Source organism: Phalacrocorax aristotelis, chromosome 4 (genome assembly GCF_949628215.1).
Source record: "Phalacrocorax aristotelis chromosome 4, bGulAri2.1, whole genome shotgun sequence".
Taxonomy (NCBI): domain Eukaryota; kingdom Metazoa; phylum Chordata; class Aves; order Suliformes; family Phalacrocoracidae; genus Phalacrocorax; species Phalacrocorax aristotelis.
The window spans coordinates 17644153-17671262 of record NC_134279.1 but is presented as its reverse complement, the minus strand read 5'-3'; the positions used below and the strand labels follow the sequence as shown (position 1 = coordinate 17671262).

Sequence of the window (27110 nt, the reverse complement as noted above, 5' to 3'; positions counted from 1 at the left end):
TGGTTTTGTTTTTTAATGTAGAAAAGCATAGCAGGATGTCCAGCCAGAGTAACTGTGTGTAGCTGTACATACAATGCATGCCTGCCTTGTGTGTGTAATTAAAATGGAGGTGTTTAGATTACAGTGACACTTGGAAAGGCGGGGTGGGATTAAATCCCTAGTTTGTATTCTGTGTCCCAGATGGTCACCTTGATAGCTGCTGTCTGCTGAGCAAGACTGGGCATGGTTGTGGTGAGACAGGAGACCAAAACCTGAGGGAATGCTTTTATGCCTGCTGTTACCAGTGCTGTTTCTCTAGCTACAGAACTCGTTCAAGTAGTTCTAGCGATTCTTTCTTTTGGGTTTTATCTTTCTGAGGGAGGAGAGGAGAATACCATTATTTCAGTTCTCTGGGATAAGAAATGTGTTTTCCATCAGAAAAGTAACTTTGATATTGCATCTTTTTAAATACAATATTAGGTACTTAAAGAAGGGGGGAAGTACTGCATTGTAGCTAAAACCCGTGCTGTCCTGTGACTTGACTTGGCTGAGTAATCACTGAACTGGCAGGCAGTCTGTCGTCAGCTCTCTTGCTTTCACCTTATGACTTTGAATATATGGAAAGTCTGTGCCTCTTTCATGTTAGCCTGAGTTGTAGGTTTTCTTTTTAGCTTGAGTGTGAGAAGGAACAGGCTACTGAAGGAACCAGACTGAAAGGACTAATTTAGGGAAACGTGTATCTTACGTTGTCCAATAATGCTGCCGCTCCCATATCTGTTGAAATGTGGGGTTAATTTTAGGATGTTCTTCACTGCTCATATGACTCTTATGTCATAGTGAATGTGAGTGTTTTGATAAGGAAGTTTGTGTAGTATTTGTTAAAAATTTTGGTTTTGCAGCTGGAATTAATGTAATATAAAACTTACGAGAAATCAAGGGGTGAGCATTAGGAAAGACAGAGCTTTTTGGTTGGTGTTTTCATCTCCACTTAAAAGCAAAAGTCAAAGAGAAGACAGAGGACTAAAAAATTTTAAAAATAATTCTCCCATCACCAGGGTCAGGTTCTTTTTAATGTTTATAAGTAATTCTGTAACAACCTTAATCAGTCTTCCTTATGTACTTCTACGTGCTTTCAGGAATATATATCCTGCTCTGCCTCTATGACCATTCTTGTCACTTGTGCTAATCAGAAAGCTTTAAAAAAGGAGAAAGGGGTTTCTTCTACCATCCAGCCTAATTCCTAGTTTTTTTTAAATTATGTTCTCCCATCTAAATTTTTTTTCTTCTTGAAAGAAAGTACTAAAAATAGAGAAACAAAATCAGTCTCCATAGAATAGAGAGGCTGCAAATTGTTACAGAAGCATGCAATAACCAGAGTGTCCCAGCACAGGTGGTGTGATTCAAGTCTGTGAAGTTTGTCTTAGATGTGGCTTCGCTAGGTTAGGGTTCTCTGCTGCGCCTGTCTTTTGCACAGGGAACCCCGTGGTCCTACTGCTGTTACACCGAGATTTCTGCATTGTAGGTTCCTGGTATATGGTCAGTTTAACCTGCTAATCCTTTTTCCTCTAGAGACTTGAGAATCTATTACGCAAAGTGACTTTGCTTTGAAAAGCAGCGTGTTTATTTTTTAAAGGACTGTGGTATACTGAAAAAAGATTAAAAAAAACCGAAACAAAACTGAGTGCATCTTTTTCCTTAACAGCCTGTGATTTTCTTTGCAGAAATCAGTAGTTTCCATGTAGCAGTCTTGTCACCTGCATTTCCATTTCAAAAGACACAGGCTGGTCACTTGAGACCGAAGGTCTGTTGATTTGCCTCAAACCAGAGATTGGAGAGTATTTAAGCACCATCTCTTTAGTGGGATCCACAGAAAACTAATTGTTTAAATCTGGTTATTATTTTTAAGACAGTTTACAAAAGAGCCACTTTCACTGAAATCTCTGCCAGGCAAATTGCTTTCTTGTTGATTTTTGTACTCGAGATGTATAAACTGAGGTGAACCACATGGCAGTGGGTGAGTTGAATGATGATTTTAACTAGTAACATTTTCAATTTTTTTGGTCATGTTTGTGGGTGACAGAGGCTGGGACAGAGGACAACTGCTTAGTCTTCTCTATCAGCCTGGCAGAATTTAGACCTAGTCAGGCAATTATACCCCACAGGTGTCATAATATATTTCACATTTGGTGCCTTAAAAAAAATTTTTTTTTGTAATTGCTTTTGTTTCTTCCATCATCTTCATTTGCTTGCTTCCAAGCTTCATGTATGAATAAATAATCTGATTAAAAGGCATGCACATTTAAAGTTGTGTGAGCAGCCAGGACTGTTTGTATGAGTGAGTGCTAAAACTTGACCTATAAAGCCAGTGCAGCTGGAGTGCAGAATGATAGACATGCAGTGTTTATCCTACAATCTCAAGTTGAATAATTAACATATGCTGCTGCTGAATATTCAGTGGTCAGATAGACCCCCTGCTTTTATCCCCAGTGCTGTCTGAGCCTGGTTGGATAATAGAATTTGTGAATTTTCCTAAGGTGTTAGAGAGAAGGAATTGTAAATTCTCCTGGTTTTCATCCCCAAACTTACGAAGTGCTGCTGCACTAAATGCTTTAGTAGTATAAGCCTGCAAAGTATTTTATTGTGTCCTTGATAAACAAAATAAATGTTGCATTTGAAGTACTAAAGCATACATAGCTAGCAGTGTGGCATAAAGTAGCAATAATCTCTTCATATATTATTTCAGCATAAGGTTTCAAGTTTTGAGTTTTGATAAATAAAGTATTATTTCTTACTTCGTTCCTCTCCAAATCCAGTCTCTGTGGGACTGGGAATTGAAGACAAGGAGTAGATAATTTTAGGCTATAAATTCTTTGGTGTGATAAGGCCTGGCAGTAGCTGCTTGTACAGACCCTTTAGACAAAATGCTGCAGAGCGGCTTACCCATGGTGCAGTTATGTTCCACCTAACAAATGGCAGCAGCTGTTTTCCTGCTGCTCTTTATTGGCCCAGCAGCCATGGCATCAGTTTGCTCACTGCTCTGAGCGGCACAGCAGCGCAGGAGCTGGGTATCTGGGCGGGTGACATGCAGTGGTGGTTTAAAGAAACTGTTATGGTGCAACACATGTGTGGTAAGGTCTCATGGGAGGGTGATGAGTGCCCTTTCCCTTCAGCAGGGCGTGAGATGCTAGGCTTTACGCTGGGTACCAAGTGGAGCTGGAGGTGATGTTTCTTCTCAGAGCCCACCTCCCTGGCAAGCCACAGCTACCCTGTAAGGGGGCTTGTTCTGCATTGCTGAGGTTGTGATGTTAGGAATTGGTGATGGCTAGTCTCCTGCTTATTCTCAGTGCTGCTTTGGTTTTAACAGTTTTTCACAGTTGTCAAATCTGAGGTCTGTCTTCTGGCTATTGAGAGTAACCCTTAAGTGTCTTGTGTTTTTGATTTGCTTTCTAACTAGCATTTCTCCTGGTAGATTTGTCGGTAGTGCTCTTGCACGATCCTGTTGCAAGATAACTAGCGTAGAAAGTGTGGCATAGTTTCTTTTTTATTTTAAGCGGATTTTCTGTGATATTTTGTTTTTTTCTCTGTAGGACAGTTCTGTGTATGTACATGCTGTGCATAACTCCCTGTGTTGTACAGACACAGCATCTTCACTGGTGAAAGCTGAAGCATTTCCTTCAGATTGTTGCATAATTTATCATCCCTTATTGGTATTGCAGTAATTTCAGGCAACATCCTTGAAATTTGGGGTTCTTCTGTGAGTATTGTACATATAAGCTAGATTGTCACGGTCCAAACAGCTGCTTATTTGAGCTATTAGGCTGGTAGAATGCTAAAATTTTATCTTGTTTTAGAGAAGGGAACCCATGCTTAGAATTTTAATTTTACAACATCTGTGGTCAGTCGTGGGTCAGCTTTAGTCTCCTGCTCCCCTTTTGTCCACTTCTCTCTCACTCTGACACATGCCAGTAAAGCTCTGAGTATGCTCAATACGTCTGGGCAAGCAAGGCAGAGTTGTGGATCCTTTGGCTGATGATATGCAGGGACAGACAGCACTTGAATATAAATTGTTGTTAGTGGGTCCAAGGAAGAGAGACAAAGCAAAATCAATACTTCCTGTTTTATAAACAAATTCTCCAAAGCTTAGTAATGCCTCAACCCCAGAAATGGTCATAGAAACTTCACAAATCCAAACATTTTATAGAACAATTTTTCCTTTGGAAATGCTGGCTCACTCATTTTGCTCAGCTTCCATCAGTGAAACTCAGAGTACTGAACCAAGTACTGAACTTCTGTACTCCTGCTCTATTATATAAAGTGTTGTTACATAAAGTGAGAACGGTCACTTCCAGTGCAGGAAATACACAGTTGTTTCCAAGGGAGGTTGTGAATACTTTTGTGGTATTGTTTGACTTACTCAAGAAACTGCATTATCTTCTCTCTCATGAGAACACCTTACATCAGAAATGCAGAGTCCATAGTAATGCAGCTGAAACAGTTAAGTTATGGAAAAATCAGAAAGGCTGTGTAGGCTAGTACTTTAACATTGTACATGTTATGCTCATTTAGAAACGAAATCAGCTTGACTTTTCTCTAAAACTGAGATAAATTTAAGCTAATTCTTGTGTCAAAGCGTAAAGGATGTAAGTAATCTAATAAAGATTCTTACTGTGTTATATACTGTAAGTCTTCCTTTTGTTTGAAAATGGAATAAAATTTGAAAGTTGCTTTAGAAGACTAAGCAAATGGCCTTGTTCCCTGCTTTAAGTTGTGTTGGTATAGCTGTGTAGGATTGCAAGATGTTTCTTTCATGCCTTGTGCTTTTCATGAGGATATGGTCATTGCTCTTGACTATCCTAAATTGCTTTGCTCAGTTGTTTTGTTTTTTGATCATTTAGTGATCTCTGATTTGGGAACCAGTTGCCACTGATTTCCAGGTTGGGAACTCCTTTTGGAGAAAAGGACTGAAATTCCAGAGCAGTGAGGCTTTCACATGCTTGTGTGCCAGTAACTTTAAGGTCAAAAGTCTTTTCCTAATCACGGTTTAGTAAGTTTGACCTTATGTCTCTCTTGCACACATAGTAATATCCTGCAATCGAGTCATTGGCCTCTTGTAAAATTTCAAATCTGAAACTGACAGAACGGGATTTCTTTGCACATAGATTTCAAATATTGCACAACTAGCCAGACCAGAGATGAGCAAAGTGTCTCTTTTGGCATATGCCATACTACACAGTTGGATATTTAAATAAAGATTTCCTGGCAAGCTCTGTTAGTGGTTACTGACAGCAGGAGCAATAACTTTATTCTTCTGCCCAGGCAAATAAATTGCAGTGATCGGAGGAGCTGGCAGGTGGAATGATGCTGGAGCATCAGGGCTTCCTTGAGCAACAGTGAGAGCTGTGAAAAGGGAATGGGAAGCTCATCCTTTACTTTCACTTTTAATATCTTTCAGTGCTTTCTGCTGTTTGTATTTATTTAAAAGAATCCTGTATTCAGTATACAGATGTTGAAATATTCTGTGGTGTATGTATATGGTTTTGGTCTAACTTAATTAGAAGCTTCAGTTTTAAAATGGTTTAGCCAGATACAGCTCATGTGAGAGCTGTCAGAAGAATTTCCTTTTGACACACAACTGTTGTGTTGCTTTACACGTAAAATCCCCATTTGACAGTTTTGAAAAAGTGTGTAGTAAAACCTCTTTTTCTCAATTTGGGCATCTAGTTTAGCTACCCAATGCTATGCTGTCCAGTGCTTTTTCTGGAAACTATATATGATGTAAGTACAGGCTGTCCTCTGCACTGCAGTTGCTGCCAGCTGTTTTCTCTATCAAAAGTTGGATTCATTTTATTTCGATGTCTAGCTACAACAAAGTTTTATTCTTAAACTATTCTCTTTTTGGGGACCTGTTGTGGGCATCCTGTCCTCCCTGATGCTGAATATCCACCCTGGCTTTCCTGCAGTTGACAAGAAAGTCTATACCTCAATGAAAAGAATTCAGTGCAAATCTTGTCAGAATTCCAACCCTCTGCATTTTGAATTTGGATTTTAAGTTTTTTTTGTGTGTGTAGAAAGGCACTAAATTGTCAAGTATTTTCCAAAATGCACTCATACTCTCACCTTTTAATAAATAAATAAGTACATAAGTAGCCTGAAGGTTGGGCACTTGGCTATTACTTGTTGAATTATAGATCTCAGCTGCTCATTTGTCCAATTCCTCATTCTGTTTTCCTCTGTCCTCTCCCACTTGAATCCTGTTGCACTTAGGAAAATAAAGCTGTACTATCTAAGGTCTTTCTCAGCCTACTGGAAGAATTTTGCTTCATTTTCTTGACACATGAGCAAAGGAACTGGTGAGAAATGTAACTTTATTTTCTGAACCGTTTATAGTCTTACTGATGACAAAGTATTTGGTAGCCCTTTCATATAACAGTCCAATTATACATGTGCAGGTGTGCTGAGTGCGTGTTTGGACATGTTTTGTTCTGTAGAAATCACAGTATCTTACAAGTTTGATCTCCTTGTGGGCTTTTGTCTACATACACAAATGTTCAGACAGGCAGTAATTCCATACAAGTGACAATGTTTTGAGATATCTGCCATTTTGAAGAGAGAAAACATTGTGGATGATGCTTTTTTTTTTTGCAAAGGTTTTCATGTTTAATGTTGACATTTCTGTAGACTTGATATTCAGCTTCATAAAATATTTCAAACTGTCAGTTGAACAGCATGTGCTTTTAAAAATGATAAAAATACTTGCTCTCGTCATTCATTAGGGAGGTGGCTACCAGCTCTCCTTTTGTTTTGGCTGCCCACTTCCTATTATGGAGTTGTCTTCTGACTTTTTGCAAAAAGCACTAACACTTGCATTCTTTGCAGATGGCTGGAACTAAGCAGGTGGAGATCTCTGTTTGGAAAGAGGCCTTTATTGTGTGAAATCCTGTTCAGGATTCATTTAGGTACAGACTGTGGGGAAAGGCTGTTTTTTGGTTCCCCTCCACTCCCCTCAACCCCATCCCCATCCCCCCTGCTGCCTTCTGTGGAGGAAAAAAAGATCTTGCCGAAACTATTTATTAGATGTGAACTCTGAGATGATGATAGCAGCAGATGTGGAAGGTGAAAAACCTGCAAGCTGGCATGTTGGCTGTGATCTTCCCATCCCAGGCTGAACTGTGCTTCCTCTCCAACTGTCTCAGCGACATCAAGTTTCGGTCACATGTGTGCTTTCTAAGACAATGGATTTCAAATAATGAAGTCAGTCCTATTTCTTGGAAGGGGGGAATCTCTGTGCCCTCGTGATGGGTCAGGTCCTCCTGTTGTGTTGATGTAACAACTTTACCTGACTGCCATGAGTGAATTTTGATGACTGAAAAAATTAGGTAGACGTGTCGCATTAGTTATTTGGATTTTGAAAAATAAAGTGCTCTGCATTCAGAGAATGTGATTTAAGATGAACTGTGAGGGGTTAATGCTTCATTGTCCATATTCAGAGTATAGATTTGATTATGTGGCATTGCCCCTCAACCCCAAAACTCTTCTATAAGTTGGAGAATATAATGGCAAAATCAAGCTTCTGCCCAACAGTGAATTGGTCTTTTCCTTTGCAATAAAAATAATGTTTCAACACAATATATTCTGTTTTATGTAAATTCTATAGTTATTGTCTGGGAAATAAATCCAGGAAAGAAAGCAGTACTCCAGAATTAAAACATTCTGAATGCTGATGTTGGATAAGTATCTGTGCAATAAACACATTTTTTCCTGTAACTACTTTATTTCTTTTACAGTTTCCTAGTTGAGAAGAAGGTTTTCAGTTATCCAGCACAATTTTTCAGCCTTATGCTGTGTGGTCTTCTGATTTACTTGCTACTGAACATCCTTGCTTGTTTGCAGATTGTCCTTGAGACATCAGTAGCTTCATTTAGGATATAAATCGTTTGTGAAACAGGAACAGAGTCATCCTACAGAATAAATATGAGTAAAGAAACGATGAATAAATACAGGAGGGCATCCAAATCTGTGGCGTTTGACAAGAATTTGTATTAAGAATACAACATCTGGAAATTTATGTTCCATTTTGTGATCAGAGTTGTCTTATAAAAGACTTAAGTAATTTTTTTAATTTCTGCTAGAAAAATCATTACTAGAAGTGTAATCTCACTTTCTGAATTAATTCATCCTGGTCTCTGGAAAGGAATGTTTTCATCCCATGTTCTCCAGTTCAGTCACTTCTGAAAGACAGTCCCCAGGTCTGTGCTACTTACAGAGCTGAAGACATGGTACAAAGTTTTTCTGGCAAAAGCTTTGATGGCACAACTATTTTGGTATTGTGTACTCAAACTGTGGCTTCTGGAATGCTGCAGAGTTTTCTTTTGGGAATAGATTATATATATAACATCAGTGTCCATCTTGCTGCCATTAGGTGCAGTATAATATGGGGAAAACCTTTGCAGCAAATCCTGAACTGCTAGCTTTTATCTTTGGGAACTGTGTGAATTTGGTGGAATGCTCTCATAGTTTTCTGCATTGCAAATTTTTCTTTGTCCTTGCTTTCTAATTTACTACTTCTTTTGGTCTGTTTTGTTGTTAGACATGGAGGTTGTGAGGATCAGGAAGATGGTTAAGATTCCTTTGAAGACAAATTATCTTTGTGGTACTTCCCAGTAACTTCCATCACAGTTCCCCGACATTTCAGCAGTCTTTCAGATACAGGTCTTATGTCAGGGTGGTTGCAGGAATGTTTCTCCACCCTTGAAGTATTAAATTTATTGGCGGGGATGTAGAGTCAGGGATGCAGCTTGTCTTTTTCTTTCATGAGTTATAACATATGCTGTGTTTCTGTTGAGCAGAACTGAAAGATTTAGTCACCATCTGAGTCGGCAGAGCGGTGCACTTTTTTGTAAGAGCTGTTGGAGGTGCTCTAGGAAAGCCTAAATCTCGGCTGAGATACTAAATGTGCTGTTTTGCCTAATGCCTGTGATGCAAAGAGGAAAATGCCCTTGGCAGGGTGGAGCAGGGCTGGCGTGCTGATTTCAAAGATCCAGCTAAAAAGACAAATAACCATAGCCCACGAAGGTGTGGTGCAGCACAGAGACAATACCAGCATGATTTGGCAGTTTGCCCATACTTGCTTAATATGGTACTTTGTGATATTTTGTATATAGTGATTAACGTGTTAGTTGTTTCTTGATGTGGGGGCATGCGGTGTTTGTACCCTTGCATTCGCAAGGGTAGGAAGAGGAGAAATGAGCTAAGTCTGTTTTCACTGGTAAAAGTTGGAAACCTAGAGCAGGTAGATAAGATGATATGTGTTTTATGTTATTATGCTGCATACTTTCTATAGGAGAAAACAATGATTGGAGGTTATGACCGCCACAACATTTTGCCTACCCCTGAAAATAGGAGTCTACTCTGCTAAAATCTGAAAGCTTTCTTAACTGGCCTGTTTTGAGAGATGGAGAATAGTGGCACTTAGATTAGGGATTACGCATTTGAAAGAAGGAAAATAATAAAATATGACAGAAGTAACCTGTGAAATAGAAATCTTGCAAAAATTGTGTGGTTCTCTTTCTTAAGAAGTGAGGAGAAGATTGGCATGACAGAGATATTCTATTTACATGTGGCTTGTTCAGGCTAAATACCTATTTTCACTTGTCACATAATTATGCCACAATTAATGACCCCAGCGTGCACTAGAACTGGTAATAGGCAATGTCAGACACTGTGGAAGAAACATTTAAGAGCAGTCGTTTCCTAACAGAGGCACTGTTCTGAAGAGTGATAGTCATGGCCCTAATATTCAGTTTGCTCTCTTTTTCTTAGATTAGGCAATAAAAACATGCTTTTCTTTTGTGGCCTCTAGGTGTTTGCTTGCTGTTGTTGTGAGTTGGGAGAGTCATGACAAAATCTGGGCTTTTAGTGTAGCAGCAGAATGACATCGATTCCTATCTGTGATGAGTTAAAAAGAAAAATTCCATTAGAGATTAAGATTCCTAAAATTGTTATTAATTTCTTGTATTTACATATAAATTACCTTAGGGTTATTTGTTTTTCATTTTATTCTTGCAGTTTCATTTCTTCTGTTAGAAGGATGCTGAAATGCAAAGTTGTTTTTTTTTTTATTTTGGTAACAAAACCCATTCCATGTTAAAATTTGAAAGACTTTTCCTAAAATATTGCTGCTGCTGTTTGCCAGCTCTTCCTCGTTTTAATTGTATTTTGAAAATTTAGGCTCTCATTTCTGTGTGCGTGTGTGTGTAAACTTGATCTAGAGTAACTTTGTTCTGATGCCGAATTTTTGAGGGTTAAATAATAAAAGTCGTCATAACTTTGGTACATTTAATGTAGATTTGTCTCAGACATGAGCATATGAATGTGGAAGGTGTGAAGCTGTCGAGTGCTGGACACCTGAGAGCTGTGTCTGGAGAGGTGCCTTTGGGCCAGCAGGAGCAGAATGCTGTGTTGCTAGGTGAATTAAACTGAAATGGATTGCGTTTTCTTATTTGTTTTAAAGGTGTGGGATGGTCCAAATAAGCTTACGCTGTATTATCCTGTGGGGGGAAAAATAAAAATTTAAGAACTACCTGACAAGTGAGTGATGAGTTGATTTTTAATCCTCGTATCTGAATTTGCTCAGGTTTTAGAAACTTGTGAGTTGCTGTGGGTTATGTGACATTGTCAAAACTGGACTCCAGAAACCTTTTAGTCTTTGAACTTGACTTCCTTTCTGGTTTTGGAAGGGAATATATAACTCTGTATTTTAGCTTTATTGTAATTTTTTTGTTTTGATGATTCTTTTAATATACTTGTTAGATAAAAATGAGTAGTAAAAAGTTTATTTGGTTTTAGGGAGTTGGAACATATTACTGCTCTTAGCAGATGCAAGCCATGTGGCAAACTCTTAAGTTGATAAGTAAATCCTGTTTATCCACCTTACTAAGGTAATAACAAAATCCTGTTCATGTTCTCAGTGGCCTGGATTATGTTAGATTCATTGCTCACCTTGCTAAAGGGGACACGGAAGAGAAACATGTAGTTGCTTTTGTAAGCATTGAGATGGTGCATGTTTTGTACAAAAGGTCATACAAGTCCATATTGCAGCTCTTGGACAAACTATTTTAAGTACTCTCTTCCTCTGAAGCTACTTTGTTAGGTCTTGCAAGTGAGAATCGTGCCTGGGAAGGAGAGGGAGAGGCCAACTCTCACTCAGCTTGTCCTTGCCTGTTTCCTTGCTGGTGTGTAGCTTGCCTGATCTCTGCCATCTGTGAGGAAAATAGATCGAGAAGCCTAGTATTAGTCCTTAATGTAGTAGCGTAGCTTGAAGATGAGCTTGGTAGTTAAATCTAAGTATTTGTTAACCTTTTAGCTTTTTGAGGAGAATGTTGTTGAACAACAGCAGAGCAATTTTAACCCCTGTTGAAGAAGGCCTCTAGAAATCTGTCATTCCTGGAACATATCTGTTAGTGTCAATGAGATTTGTAGCTAGGGATGAAGAATGGCGGTATAATTCCAGTTCTTAAAGAATCATTGTGATACAGTAAAAGCGAAGCTTGATGTAGGAATCTGTATTTTGCTGTAGAAAACTACTAACACTAATACAAAGGGCTGTTGCAAGCAGATAATTATCCTAGATCTCTTTTGTATGGCAGGAGAGCCTTAGAAAGCAATATTGTCTTGCTTTGTGCAAGAGTTTTAGGTGGCTAACATTGAAGTTAGTGCTGATCTTAAAGGGAGGGGTTGGAGTCTGGTGCTGTAAGTGAGGACTGGCTGCTGCCTAGCAACTAATGGCATCCTGTTGGCTCAGCTCAAGTCAAATAAGGAACAAAAATATTTTCCTCCAAATCTAAATGGAAAAATAGAAGAGGTATTTGTGTGGGGCACTGGCAGTGTGTCTGGTGCAGTACGCGCTGACGGGAGCGCTTGTTACCTGAAGCATTTCAGAGCAAATTGGGGGAGCTGGTGGCTGCTCCTGTTTTTTCTGGTGCGTATTCAAGGAGTTACATGCAAATGTGAAAAAATACATTGTACTGATGTGAATATTAACAAAGAGAGAAAATTAAAAGCCCTGGTGTCCTTATGACCCTCCCATCTCTCTTTGGAATTGTGTCTGTCTCTTCAATCTTTTGGTCAAAACATTTAGAAGATGCTTGGTTTCTTCTGGTGTTTTAAGAAAGTGAGGCTTTGAAATGACTGCCTTATGGGCTCACCAGGATTAAATTTTATTCAGGAAAGGGTGTTGGTGTTTGGTTGATATTTAAATGCTCTTTGATCTTGAATGCCCTGTTCTTCCCTTTGAATGATAGCAGCAGCTTTCAGCAAGCAACAACCCTGTTACCTCTTCCTGTATCTTTCTATTTGGTGTTACTGTGCAGAATGGGGAGATTAAAAGGAATAAAATAATTACTTTCTGGCCCCCTAAATTCTCTCTGTTTTTTTTAGTAGGCTACCGCATAATTTGGATAATCAGTGTAACTGGCTGTGCTGTTTGATACAGATTGTACTCATGTGCTGTCTTATTCTAATGTATGTAGCTGGATTCCATGTACGTTTATGGTCTGTTATATAGCACATACTGGTCTTGCAAGCTCTAGTGCTGATGTGGGACAATACTGGGATGTATGTGTCAATGCTAGCCAAATAATATTGCTGTATTCAGGTCTTCTGATACAGGATGGAAGAGGGCTGAGTTACATTTATGAAATTTCTAACTTAAGCAATAATGCCTAGCACTTCAGTTGTAAAACAATAGTAAGAGAGTAGAGTATGTATGATGATATCAGTATCTAGGTTGTTTTTATAGCATTTTATAAATGCTTGTTATTATGTGAACATCTGTGTATGTACTGTAGGATTCACAGGATTTGTCAGGGTAAAGGCTGGAGCAGTTTCGTGCTGTTTGCCCCACAGTGGAAGATTTGACTGCAGGCGATCTCAGGTGTCTCCCTATGGCCATGGTTTATCACATGGCAAGACATCCATCGCAGAACTATGTTATCTTTTTGAGTCTAGCCCTCATCCTCATAATTTTTCCTGTGCTGTAGCAGAATGAGTTCAGTATTCTTGCTCCGACCTTTTGAGAAAGTTTTCCTTCATCTCTACTTGATACTCAGTTTTGTTTCTTTTAGTTTAACAAGAGGCAGACCAGAGGCTCTTCCATTAGCTGGACACCAGTGATTCTGCCTGGCAAGGTGCTAGTTTTGTGTATTTTGTCTATTCTGGCATAGGGAATGAAAACAGAATGTGACCTTAAATGTAAATTTAGCCAAAATAAAACAAGACTGATGGATGATATATAAACATTGGAAGATGAATCTTGTAGTTAACATCTGCTGACTAAGCAGGATTAAAAATCTCTTTATTTTGGCAACAGTTAGGACTCTGATCATTGCAGCAGCCTGTTGAACCAAATGACTGGAGTGTTCCTCCCCTAGTCAGGAGGTTTGTTTCTTCCCAGTTACATCTTGCACCATGTGATTGGTTTTTATTCTGCTCGAGTGACTTCTCACCTTTGTTGAAAGTGCCACGTTCTTAAAATCCATCAGAAAGCCTCTTCCTATTTCATTGTCTTTTCTTCTAGGTGTTGGTTCAATAGCCAAGTATCTGCCGCGTTTCTTTCTTGACTCGTCAGATCATTCTTCTGTGTCCCAAACTTCCAACCTGCCCCTACCCCTTGATGCTTTCAAAATTTTTCTGGAACAGTTCTTAAACATTCCAGAGATGATCTGTGGAAAGACATTGCAAAAACTTAATATGTCTTTGTCTTCATGGCTTTAATATCGGAACTCTGCAAATCTAGCTTTGCTATGTTTAAAAGGTTACTGCTTCCAACCACCTACTCAGCCCTTTGGTCAGTAATTTCCAATCCCTTAGCAGATTCAGTAGAGAGAAATGCTTGGATGTGGCTTTCTGATCCTGTGAGCAGCTCAGTGTTTTGATTCAGCCCCTTCTGAACTTGACTGAAGATGTTGGACTTTGCACTGAAAGAGTCGGGGCGTGGGCACAGGTTCTGTCTGCTATCACTGTCACCAAAGAGGTGGCTTGTGGTGGAGAGATGGGATATGCAGCCATGCAGGAGACAGTTTTGCACTGCCCTAGAAAGGCTCATCAAAGCCCATAGACCGCTTGAGTATTTTAGTACCCTTTCAGTCTGTGAAGGGGAAAGGGGGGTGATGTGTGCATGTGGTGCTGCGTGCTTTCTCTTAACATGTACGTTGCTCAACTTTGTTTGAATATTTCACCTCTACAAGTGAGGGAAATTGTAATAATTACTTCCTCTAACGTGGGGCTAGTTCCCATATGACAGGACTTTGGTAGGCGATTATTGGATTCAAGAAAATTAAATAAGTTTGGGAGAGTGTGTTGTTGGACCCATTCTTCCATAAATAAACTCTTCCCAGCCTTGTGTTGTAACCTCACTCACAAATAAGCATAACATTAGATGTTTAAGGAACTTATTATTTTCCATTTTTAAGCCTTTCACAGCTGGCAGAAATTTTTTCTTTTGCTGTCTGCTTTATGAGCAGCCTTCTAGCCCATAAGACATTTGAGTTAATACTCATGTTTCCTTTTGCATGGGAATTATGTTGCTTTTTCCTTTAACCTTCTTATCCTCCTTCCTTCAACCCTGTGCAGCATCCTGCTGCTTTATGTGTTGAAGGGTACAGGCTTTAGAAGTGGTTGCAAAAGGGAGGCGAGTACCTGGCAGAGAACTGTGCTGTTACACAATGGGTGAGGAAAGGACTAATGAGAAGTGGATGAAAAGAAAGGAATGTGGAACGGCAAGGAACAGAAAGCATTTTTCTCTTGTGTCTTGTTGTTCGTAGAGTATTTGTAACTTGTCCTCTTCAGTGGTTGAACTGAACTTTCAGTGCCACATTATATGTCAGAGTTGTACTTGACTACGACACATGATAAAACATGATGTGTGGGATGCAGGACCTATCATAACGTTGTGGTTTGGGTTGGTGTTTTTTGGGTGTTTTTTTTTTTAATAAACAAAACAAGAACAACCAAAAAAGCCCAAGTTTGTAGTCTTTTAGCTCCAGTTTAATATTAAAGAACAATATGCTTAGCTGGTCTGTTAAGAGTTGTTCTTAGCCCTTCATAACTGCATGTGATAAGAAAAAGATTATAGATTAACTAAATATTTCAAATTGTCCTTAACCTTGGCTGACAACAAAAATGTGAGTAAAACCTTTACTCCTGGGTAGGAGTGTACCAGGACATGCATCCATTTTTTTCCATCGAGCAATTCCGTGCTTCAGAACTCGTGACATTCCCAACCTGCGTGTCAGCACAACAGAAAAGTGTGCATACACTGCTTTTTTACAGCTTTATAGATATTAATAAGGGTTTATAATGATGATATCATGGCTTAATATAGAGTCTGATTACTTCCTGAGGGATGTAAGGGTGCAACCGTCTGACCCCAAATTGTCAAACACTAATAGGTAGAGATTGGGTTGAAGAATTTGTTTTAGGAATATTACAAAACAGTTGTTATACAGAATTAATTTTAATGCTGTGCATTTAACTTTTGGCATAGTTTAACTCTGGAATTTCTAGTTCCAGTGCAACATTCTTTTAAATTTGGTCGATGTATAAATGTTTCACTAGCAGGGCTATCTATGTAAAGTATACAGAAAATCTTAAGATGTGTATTTGTGCTGACAAATATACTGGTGAATGTAGGTTAGTGGAGTAAGACAACAGGCAGAACTTACTCAGAGTGTTGTGCCTTAAAATTCTGTAGCTACAGATCTGTTTGTATGGCCTATGCCCTAAATTGTGGTATAGTGAAGCATAAGAATAGGTCTAACACTGTACACATGATCACACTTGCTTTCTACTATGTAGCCTTCTGTAAAGAAATCCGTGTGACAAATACCCAGATGAAATCAGAAGAGGGTTACCCAATATTGGTTGTCTTACAATGTCCTTAAGCAGACCTGTATTAAAAGTTGATTGTTCTAGGGGTAGGAAGATCTTCAGTCGTCTTAAAATGATCTCCCTAACCTTCAATCTGTGCTTTTCTTTCTTGCAGACCTTTCAGCAGCGCAGAGGAAATTTGCCCATTCTCTGAGAGACTTTAAATTTGAATTCATTGGTGATGCAGAGACAGATGATGAAAGATACATAGGTTGGTAAGAAGTGACTGTAAGTGGCTATATTTTGCCATGCCATCCTACAACATGATTAAACTTTTTCTTCTGATTTTGTATTACAGATGCATCACTTCATGAGTTTTCAAACTTTTTAAAAAATCTGGAAGAACAAAGAGAAATTTTGGTGAGTTGCAATAAAAATTTTATAAAGCTGTACATAGAGTAGAGAGTAAGATGGAAGTCAGTTAAAGTTGCTTACTGCTTTGTTAACCACCAAGATGTTGATATCAGTAACTTAACAGTGAAAGCTGTCATTATGCAGCCTCCGATTCTGTAGTCAAGAGTTACAGACAGCAGCTGGTTCTCATTAAAGAAGAAAGCTGTTATGGTAAGGACAGATAACTATGAGCTGTTTTATAATGGTGGTGCCCTGAGAAATTATGGCTGGGGTGAATGGGAAAGCCATCATAAGGTTGTTTACCATTTACTGGAGGAAAGACTTAATACTGCAGCAGGACACCCAAGGTTGGGGAGTTGGCCAAATACAGATCCAGGATCTCTGTGGCTCCAGCTTCAACACTTACATAGATTTGGGATGCAATCTGTTGGGTGGACGCAGTAACAGACTTACAAACCTTTTCTTTGTAGGTGAACTTTCTGGTGGAGGGTTGAATCTGCAAACATTTGGTTGTTCTGTTGTGTAGAAGTTAGTGCTCTTCATTCACGTGCCTGTGGTTGCTTAGGGTTATAGTGTAATATGGGTCAGATTGGCTGCACATAGACTGTGGGCTGAGAGCTCTGCAATACACCTTGCTATCTTGATTTCCCAAGTTGTTCAGAAGGCGGGAGGGTTCTCTCTGGATGGTACCATGGTTCTCCTCTGCAGTTACAAGCCCAGCTTTCATTTCAGAGTGGGATTCAAAGATCAGATAATGTGTACCCAATTTTTTTTCTGAGTGTGGTGAGACCCTGCATCTAGGAAATGCTCTTAGATCTGCCTAGATAGCAATTATGTTCCTCAGGATTTGCCATATCTTTATTTTCCTGGAAGTCAGTGAACACTTGGTATTCCTGAGAGGAAAATGAGACTAAGTTGTGTTTCGTGCTCCTCTCTGCCAGAAGCTGTGCCAGCAGTGTGGGGGTATGTAGATAAGTGAGAAAAGAACTTGTTAACAATTTTTTTAACATTCCTCTCCCTGGCAGTCCTGAGCCCAGTAATAGTCATGCAGGGAAAAGATTAGGAAGGCGAAGGCCCAGCTGGAACTTAAACTGGCCGCCACCATTAAAGATAACAAAAAATGTTTTTTATAAATACATCAGTGACAAATGGAGGTCCAGGGAGGATCTCCCTCCTTTGTTGGATGCAGAAGATAACCTTGCCAGGAAAGATGAGGAGAAGGCTGAGGTGCTTAATACTTTCTTTGCTTCAGTCTTTAATAGTCAGACTGGTCATCCTCAGGGTTGTCAGGCCCCTCTGCTGGGGGATGGAGATAATATGCAGAATGAAGTCCCAGTTGTTGAAGAGGTGGCAGTCACCGACCTGCTCCTTCACCTGGATGTTCACAAGTCCATGGGGCCGGATGAGATCCACCCGAGGACACAGAGGGAGCTGGCAGAGGAGCTTGCCAAGCCTCTCTCCATCATTTATCAGCAGTCCTGGTCAACTGGGGATGTCCCAGATGACTGGAAGCTAGCGAATGTGACGCCTCTCTACAGGAAGGGTCGGAAGGAGGATCCAGGGAACTACAGGTCTGTCAGCCTGACCTTGGTGCCGGGAAAGGTCATGGAGCAGATCATCTTGATTACCATTATGCAGCACATGCAGGACAACCAGGGGATCAGGCTCAGCCAGCACTGGTTTATGAAAGGCAGGTCCTGCCTCACTAACCTGGTCTCCTTCTATGATAAGGTGACCTGCTTAGTGGATGAGGGGAAGGCTGTAGATGTTGTCTACTTGGACTTTAGTAAGGCATTTGACACTGTCTCCCACAGCATTCTCCTGGAGAAGCTGGCAGCTCACATCTTGGACAAGTGCACTCTGTGCTGGGTTAAAAACTGGCTGGACAGCCGAGCCCAGAGAGTGGTGGTAAAAGGAGTCAAATCCGTTTGGCGGCCGGTCACGAGTGGTGTTCCCCAGGGCTCAGTGTTGGGGCCGGTCCTGTTCAATATCTTCATTGATGAACTGGGTGAGGGGATTGAGCGCACCCTCAGTAAGTTTGCAGATGGCACCAAGCTGGGTGGAAGTGTCGATCTGCTGGAGGGCAGGAAGGCCCTACAGAGGGACCTGGACAGGTTGGATCATTGGGCTGGAGCCAACTGTATGAGATTCAACAAGGCTAAGTGCTGGGCCCTGCACTTCAGTCACAACAACTCCATGCAACGCTACAGGCTTGGGCAAGAGTGGCTGGAAAACTGCCTGGAGGAAAAGGATCTGGGGGTGTTGGTTGGCAGCTGGCTGAACATGAGCCGGCAGTGTGCTCAGACGGCCAAGAAGGCCAATGACATCCTGGCTTGTATCGGGAATAGTGTGGCCAGCAAGAGCAGGGAGGTGATCGTGCCCCTGTACTCAGCACTGGTGAGGCCGCACCTCGAGTACTGTGTGCAGTTTTGGGCCCCTCAGTACAAGAAGGACATTGAGGTGCTGGAGCGTGTCCAAAGAGGGCAATGTAGTTGGTGAAGGGTCTGGAGAACAAGTCTTATGAGGAGCAGCTGAGGGAGCTGGGGTTGTTTAGTGTGGAGAAGAGGAGGCTGAGGGGAGACCTTATTGCTCTTTACAACTACCTGAAAGGAGGTTGTAGCGAGGCAGGGGTGGGTCTCTTCTCCCTAGTAATAAGCGATAGGACGAGAGGAAATGGCCTCAAGCTGCGCCAGGGAAAGTTTAGGTTGGATATTAGGAGAAACTTCTTCACCGAAAGGGTTGTCAAACATTGGAACAAGCTGCCCAGGGAGGTGATTGAGTCTCCATCCCTGGAGGTATTTAAATGAAAGGTAGGCGTGGTGCTTGAGGATATGGTTTAGAGGTGGATTTGGCAGTGACAGGTTAGCGGTTGGACTCGATGATCTTAAGGGTCTTTTCCAACCTTAACAATTCTATGGTTCTACTGTGTTATGTCCTGGTACCACATTTGGTGCTGGAACCACATTTGGGTTAGAATTAGGGTCTGTGTGGTTCCTTGCACATTCCTGAAGGATATTCTCTTTACATAGTAGAGACAATTTTTCATTATCTTGAGTTGTTTTGCCAAGTTTTAGGTATTTGTTCAAGTACGTTTGAATGCTGCTTTCGTTTTTTGTAATTCTGGAGTATGGTCTTTACTGTGCTTTGTCTTGTCTGCCATCCATAGCTGTATTTTATTGTAGTGAAGTTGCGTATATCTAATTAGTGAATGTCTTTGGGAAGTTTTACAATGAAAAATACTTTGTAGCCTGTCATGTTATTTTCCACACTATTTTGATATCAGGTTTTTGAGTGATGTCAGCTTCAGGACTTCAGAATTATGTGGCACTTTTCAGTGACTGCATCAATAGATCTTCAGCAGTTAATAGTTTACCAACACAGTAGGCTGTACAGAATCCAGTGCTGTGTGTCTGTGTAGTAAAACACTTGTGTTTTTCAGACTGAATGCCACAAAACAGTATTACTTATTTTTTTTGGTATGTTGCCCACGGTTACGCAGAACGCATTATCCCACTAAAAGCTAATGCATATCAATTTCTTGATAAGAAAAGTACAAAATGGCGTATCTGTTCGAACAGTGGCAGTTTGATGAACAACTGGGGAGTATGAAATATTGTGGGGCAAATACTCAATTCCAAACAGAAACAGAATATATCCTCTGAGGTAACAGGTGCGTGGCCTTTTCATTTCATCTGTCTAGCAAATGTTATGCATAATTTCTAAAGTGTGTTAATATAACAGTGGCTCTAAGTCTCTGAGAAAATGATTATGCATGATTGATAAAGATAATTTTCACTGGCTGCTGTTATGACTTTTTTTTTTTACTTCTCGGTAATGTTTTAACAGTGGCATGAGCTCTAGGGATACTCCTATGGAGAATTAGGGTGTGTTGCACTCATATGTTTGCAATCAGGTCACGGATCCAAAGATTTTTCCATTAAGATGCAAAGTATGTAGTAGGTTTTTTTTCAGAAGTGTTCAGTCATCTTTGTTAAGAATGCTCTTTATTGAGCATTTTCCCCTTTACTATTCTGAAGATGACCAGGTTTCTGATTGCTCACTTCAGTTTCAGTGCAGAATCGCAGATAAATTTCAGTTGCATGGTAATATTAAAGAAGTCAATGAATAAGTATAGAACTAAGAGCATTTCAGATATTGCTGTGCATTTTAAATTTTAGGTATTTGAGAAAAGGGTTATTTTTTTCACAGCCATATGGTAAATGAAAAAATGTGTGCTTAAAATACATTTTAAACTGAAATTAAACACTCATCACCTACACTTCTCATGGTTTTCTTAAAGCATTGTTTGTGCTGAATCCAGAGTCCGTAAAACTTCCTGTTAGTGTTTACTGTAAATGTATTTGGTTATAATTTGTCTGGTGAATATTTATTTGTTGGATATTTAATAATTTCATTCAACTATTGGAGTCTAGCACTTTGGTTTTACCATTTCTCCCATCTCCTTCAGAGACTGCTGAAATTATATCCCAACTGTCAAAGGATTTTGTTGCTTGTGAAAAGGGAAGTCAGCATGAAATTTTTCACTGAAATTATTATGGAGTAGCCAATAGAAAAACAAATTACTTTTTTCCATAGCACCATAGCTTCGTGACATTCTCCAGGGCAGATAGGAAATAGGTCACTTTGTCCCTGAGGGTATTCTGGAAATTATTTTTACATGTTGAGCATGTGAATGGAGTTGTAGGACTTAGATTCTGCTCCTTTGACATTACGAAAATGTCATGTAAGTGCCAGGGGTGAAAGGGAACTTCACAAGGTCAGTAGGAAAGGTTGGGGATGAACAAGCTCGGACAAGGTGATGCTAGGATGCTCGCTCTACCTCGCCATTCTCCCGCTTATGAGGGAGAGCAGCAAACCTCCCTCCCAGCCCCAGTTCTCCTGACAGAAGAAAGCAGGTTTGATTCTTGTGATGGGCTCAGACCAACAGGCTTTGCTGGCTGCCCTCATGTAAGCTGCACTGATGAGCAGCGTGGGGCTACTTGGTAGGTACTGGTCACCTGTGGTTGTTATCCCTTTTCCTCCTCCTTCACCTTCTTTTTTACCACCTTCATACCTCCCTTCCTCTATTCCAGTCTTCTCCCAAATGACCAGCCTGCTGTAATTAGTTTTCCCTCTTGATTGCAGTCTCGCTAAATCATAACCAATTTGATAGTGCTTGTACTGTTCCCTCAGTAATCTCAGCAGTACTTGTCACTACTGGTGCGGTCACCCTGATGTGCTGGCTGTGCATGCTTCCACTCCCTGGAGTTCCTCCGTCCTGCCCTTCAGCTGCTTCTGGAGTTCAGCTGTTTCTCACATAACTCCCCCGTAACTACGCTGGAAGGCCAGCCACCCCTCATGGTGCTGTCTTTTGTAAGCTTTTCTCACAGTAATGGGCCATGTCCAGCAATCTCTCAGGTCCTGTCTAGCAGTTTCTAGTGCCCTGTTCGGTTAGCTTACTCCCATGCTAGGACTGAGCGAGCTGTGGCTGCGTTTGCCTGCAGCCCTGGCAGAGGCGTGACTTGCAGCAGGTTCATGTATACCCACAGGATCCCTGATGAGTGCCAGTCTAACCTATTCTTTAAAACTTCCAGGCACAGGGACTTCTCTAGTTTTACTGCAATGTTAATTCTTCTATTTTTTAACCTGATATCCATCCTAGGTCTCCTTTACTGCAAATTAAGCTGGGAACCCTTTGGGAACTTTTCTACAGTAGTCATGGAATAAAACTGATCACTTTTCCATCATAATAGTTTTTTCACTCTTACCCTTTCAAAGTGGTGTTTTCCGTGTGTATTTTTCCTTATTCAGTTTAATTACACGGAATTTAGACCACCTCTTTTTTAATCCTGCTTTCTGATAGCACTGGCATTTCCCCTTGGATTTATGTCACTCCACACATGTGTTAGTCTGGTGAAGTTATTGGTAGGTCACTCCATAAATTGCTACCAAAAATTGGATCATGCAGGAAACTTGGTTGTAGTTTCCTACATGGTGCTTGCAATGTCGTCTTAGCTGAACGAGTATTTTTCAGTGTAGTTTTGCAACGAGGATGTTGTTTTCTCATTCTTCCTGTGGTTTATTTGTTAAGACCAGGTCAGCACCTTTGCTTTTGAGAATGTTGTGTGGGTCAGCACTGAAGACTTCATTGAGGAGATTGGCTACTGTGCTGATCTCAAAAAGGAAGCCAGGTGTTCTTAACAAATTCAAAGTGGCTTTTAGCCTTCTATGTGTGTTCCAGGATTTCTGAGTATCAGAGTTGCTACATCTGGTCTGTAAATTCCTCAGTTCCTGATTTCTCCTCCTCTTCTCACTTTTAAGTTGCTGCTATGTTTGCTTTTCTGCCATCCTCTGGGACCTTGCTGCCTCTCCCTTTAGTTTGCTTTGCGGAGTTCCTCAACTACTCTAAAGGAAAGCTCCTTCTGACTTGAATGCAATTAATTCTTAAGTTGCGTAATATAAGAATACATCTAATTGTTCTTAGGAAATCCTCACTCTCCTTAACAAACATTTTTTCCCCCCACTTTGTTAGATGGCTTGCTATAATTGAGATTTTTTCCCTTTGTGACGATTATTGACATCTGCCATTGTCTTACAGTCAATTGTTGGTTTGTTTTAACTCACTTTCCAGCTAAGTAATGGTTTTATAGCTTCCTTTCTTTGTTTTCTGAAATACATATTAAGACCTCCTTTTCTTTAGGGTTTTCTTTGCCCCTTGCCAAATAAAAGGTGTTTTGCCTTAGCCTTTCTAACTTTGTCCCTAAGTACTTGTGTATTTCACATTTATCTTTGTATAGAATTTCTGATAAAATTATATTCACCTTACTGTGTTTCCTGTCATTTCCCCAGGGCAATGTAAACTCACTGTTTTACTTTGATAGTTTCTTCTATTTCCTGCTACAGTTTCTGCACACTTCTGTTCCTTCCAATATCTTTGAAGGAAAGATGCTATGTGGTTACTTTTTGAACTTTTTTTTCTTTTTTCAAGAAAAAAAAAAATTGCTGTTCTTATGCTACAGGTATCTTTGCGGTCCTGGCCTCTCAAAAATCCTTTTGCATTTTGTGTCAGTTTTACCAGGTTGTCAGAATCAAATTCAAAATAGCATGTCTCCCAATGTATTTTTTTGAAAGCAGAATTATTCCCAACATATATCAGGAACACGAGAAACTGTTTCTCTATGGACTTTTAAAGAAATACCTCAGTAAAGTCACTATTTTATTCTTTGCTCCCCATCTTCCTCTTTAAAAAAGAAAAAAAGAGGCGGAGAGGTTTTCCAGTTGTGGTTTCCAAAGTTAAAAGAGGTTGTTAAGGTTCAAAGGCGTACATTCAAAAGGTTAAAAGTAGAATTTAAATAATCTGTGCAAATATCTACTTACCTATTATCATGAAGCATTTAAGTGCATGAGTATTTATTTCGCAGGTTAAGTGCTCACTTAACACCTAGTGTTCATGAATAGCTTACTATTTATTACCTTTTGTACAGTGACTCTCTGCATTTAGTTTACACTGTTCCTACTCTGCTGGAAGACGGTGCTATTAATTCTTCTGAGCTTATATTTGGTCTTCTGCCCATGGGTGTTTAAGGATTCATAAATCATAATCTAACTTCACAGTAATCTGAAGAAATCTGTGTGAAGGAGCAAGCTGTTTACTTGCTGATTTAGGGTAAAAAAACCCCAGTTGTTTTGGATGTAAGATACATTCAATGTCTGTTCAATAAGATTTCATGGCATTGTATAGTGCTCCATATGTTCAGATCCTGTTAAGTCCACTGACAGTGTAGACTGCTAAATATATCTGCCAAGACAGTGGAAAAGACATAGTTGGTGACTACTTCTGAAAAATTAGGCTACTAACAGTATATTGAACATCTCTGATGTGGAGAGAGGCACAGATAAACCAGAATTTCTCAGGAACAGCATTTGACTACTTTAATCACAGGACCCAGATCCTATTTTTTCCTTCCTGGAAATTGCCCAATTTAATAAATAATTGTCCTCTTTTAGAAGAAGCAGAACAATTGCTGCTGTGCTCATTGCCCAGCCTTCACTCTCTGTGTGGCATGAGGCCAGATGGCAATCATGTAATTATCGGAATATGGAACATGAATGTGGAATTGAGACAACTTCAGGCACATCTCTTATGTTTTGATGATTCCTGACCTTGAATGTTGGATTTATATATTTGCTTATTTTTGAACGTTATATACAGTTTTCTGAAATTGTTTCATGAGTTACGTATGAGCTTGCAATTAATCTATAAAATAAAGATGACTGTTGTCTATACCATAGAAAAAATGTACAAAGCTAGTTCTGGGTGCATTCCTCCCACCTCTGAGTGAATATGGCTGAAAAGTTCTGTTACCACTAGCTTCCTCTTCCAGATAATTTTGTGGTCTTGTATGCATCAACATAACTCCCTGGAGAATTTTCATTCTGTTATTTCATCAATGGGAAATGTTTGGAATTTGCATTGTAAAACTGTCACCAGTTTGGATTTTGCTGGTTGTTAATAACACCACTGTTTCTTGTGGAGGACAGCGCTGACAATAATCGAGCAGTTCATTCTTGGCTGAACACTGAAGCCGTTGTTCGCCATTGGATTCCTTGCCTTTCAGTGGCATCTTTCTGCTCAGCGATGAGCTTTGCCATGAACAAAGAAAATGGGCATTGTTATACTATTTCCTTTCCTGAGCAGCCTTTTCTCATCGCCAAGATCTTTATACGACGTAGACTGGAAGTGATGTTCTGCTTGTTCAAGAACCAGACCGATGTTCTCGTGTATCACACCGTTTTAGCTCTTGCTTATTGGGTCTGCTAAGGGAAACTGTCTTTGGAGGAGTTACCCACAGCTTTCCTCCACTTCAGATGGGGAAAAGCAGATTTGTTGCTGTTTGTGAAACTGTCTGTCTCTATCTCTTTTCCTTTTTGTTATGTTTATGACTCTGTAGTATTTTTCTCTTTATAGTGGAATGTGTTTCTTAAGCATGAATTTATTCAAAAGCCAGGACTATTAAACAGCTTATAGTAAGTAATATTTACTAAAAACCACTGTCTTATTTTAATTCTTTTTCTTTAAAAAAGATGAAAGAATTTGATTGTATTGTCTGTTTATGATGCCATGAAACTGCTGGCCTCAAAAATTAACTGGTAAGTGAATCAATGCAAACAGTCGTTCAGAGCAGAGCACAGCAGATAGGTCATAGCAGGTATTTTTAGCTGTCTGTCATTTAGATCCTTCATAAACTTCCACCAAACAGGAAATAACCTTTGGCTAGAAGGTGGGATTCAGGAGTCTTGCTAGTATATTCTCTGTAAGCTAAGGCAGCTGCTTTTAAAAGAGCTAGAAAGTGCAAAGCACACGAGCCTGCCTGCATCGCAGCTTGCGGGGCAGTGGACTCAAGGTCTAGGAAATTTTCCCTTGAACAATTTGAGAAAGTTGTTATCATCTTACCAAAGCCCAGGGGTAGTTTTCTGGAAAACCTATGAGGAAGGTGATTTGTTTTGTTACAGATGCCTCCTGGTGTCTCAGAAACGTACAAAATAGATTGTATCCAAGACAGATATATCTGTCTGCCTGACTCTTGTTAACAGATGGCTTCCTCCACAGCAAATAAATGAGCCCAGAGAAAGGGATGTCACTTTTTAATAGCTTCTGCACACATGCAAAGACACACAAGTATTAATGTGCTATGAGACCCCCCCTTAAAAATCCTTCTGTCTGTAGATGCCAGTCCTTCTTAAAACCAGAAAACTGAAACACCCATATTTGTAGTCCCAATGTGTGGCTAAGGGCCTTTCATTCTTTAAGGCTGTAAAGCTACCAGGAAAGCTCTAGAGCAGTGAGAAGATACAGACATTTTTACAAGAAGAAAACTTGCATTTGAAAAGAAACAAATGAGTTTTGGGTGTGGGTTGCACTTGACTGCAATCCTCAGTGCTCCAGTTAAATACAAAACCAGTGCTGAGAAGTGGTTGGAGAGGTACGCCACTCTGTCTGCAGGGCATACTGGCAGGAGAGTTGGCTGTGCAACTAACTGGGAGCACATTTGTGTAACTGTAAGAGCAAATCATGTTCTCATGGGAAAAGAAAGAATAGAGATTCAGGCTTTGCAGGTAATATCTGATGTCCTCAACAGTGGAACTGTTATCTGCAAAGTTATGTAATGCAGGGTGGCCGGCATTGATCTTAATTCTTTGAGAAATTTCAGTAACAAATCGCTATGCAAAACAGGAAAGCTTTTTGGAGGAAAACCCAATTTTATATATTCCCCTTTCCCAAACATTGGAGGTATCAGAAGCAGCTTTTTTATTATGCTGAATGTTTTAGTTTCTTAGGAAAAACACAGAAGAGCTATATCCTCTGTAAGCAGAAGTGCAGCTGTAGGTAGTAAATTTCTTTAGCAGCAGTGTTAACTACTTCGTTCTTGAAACGCTGTTAGGTATGTCTTCCTTTCAGCTTTCTCTGTTGCACTGAGTGGGGCAAAACTTCCTTCCCAGATCTAGTTTCATTGACACTTGCTCAGTTTCATGAGCTCTGCCCTACTGACAGGCAACCTCCCCCTTTGCTTTGTTGACGGGTGAAACAATCCTGTCCGGGTCTACAAATAAATCTTTCCAGTCGGCACACTGGGAAACTTAAACCCCTCTTTTTCTGTTTGGCATCTAATCTGCATTCCATTTCCTGGGCTGAGAATTGGGAACTCCGCAGTCCTGTGTCGCTGTGCAGTCTATAGCAAGGTGTATGTTTATGGCTTTTTTTTTTTCTTCCTCAGTAAACCTGTCGTGTATGGGAGAACGCTTAGATTCAGAATGGAGCAGAGTCAGCATACCTGTTTACCTCACCACCAGAG

General features: G+C 40.1%; 1 protein-coding gene across 3 annotated transcripts in view; it reads left to right on the top strand.

Annotated features, from left to right (window-relative positions):
* ARHGAP10 (Rho GTPase activating protein 10) overlaps window positions 1-27110 on the top strand; it is a 161683-nt gene that overhangs the window by 28460 nt on the left and 106113 nt on the right. For all 3 annotated transcript variants that reach the window (XM_075090432.1, XM_075090433.1, XM_075090431.1), the window contains exons 2-3: window positions 16019-16114; window positions 16202-16263. In XM_075090432.1, coding sequence (XP_074946533.1) covers window positions 16019-16114; window positions 16202-16263 — 158 coding nt within the window. The remainder of the gene's footprint in view (window positions 1-16018; window positions 16115-16201; window positions 16264-27110) is intronic.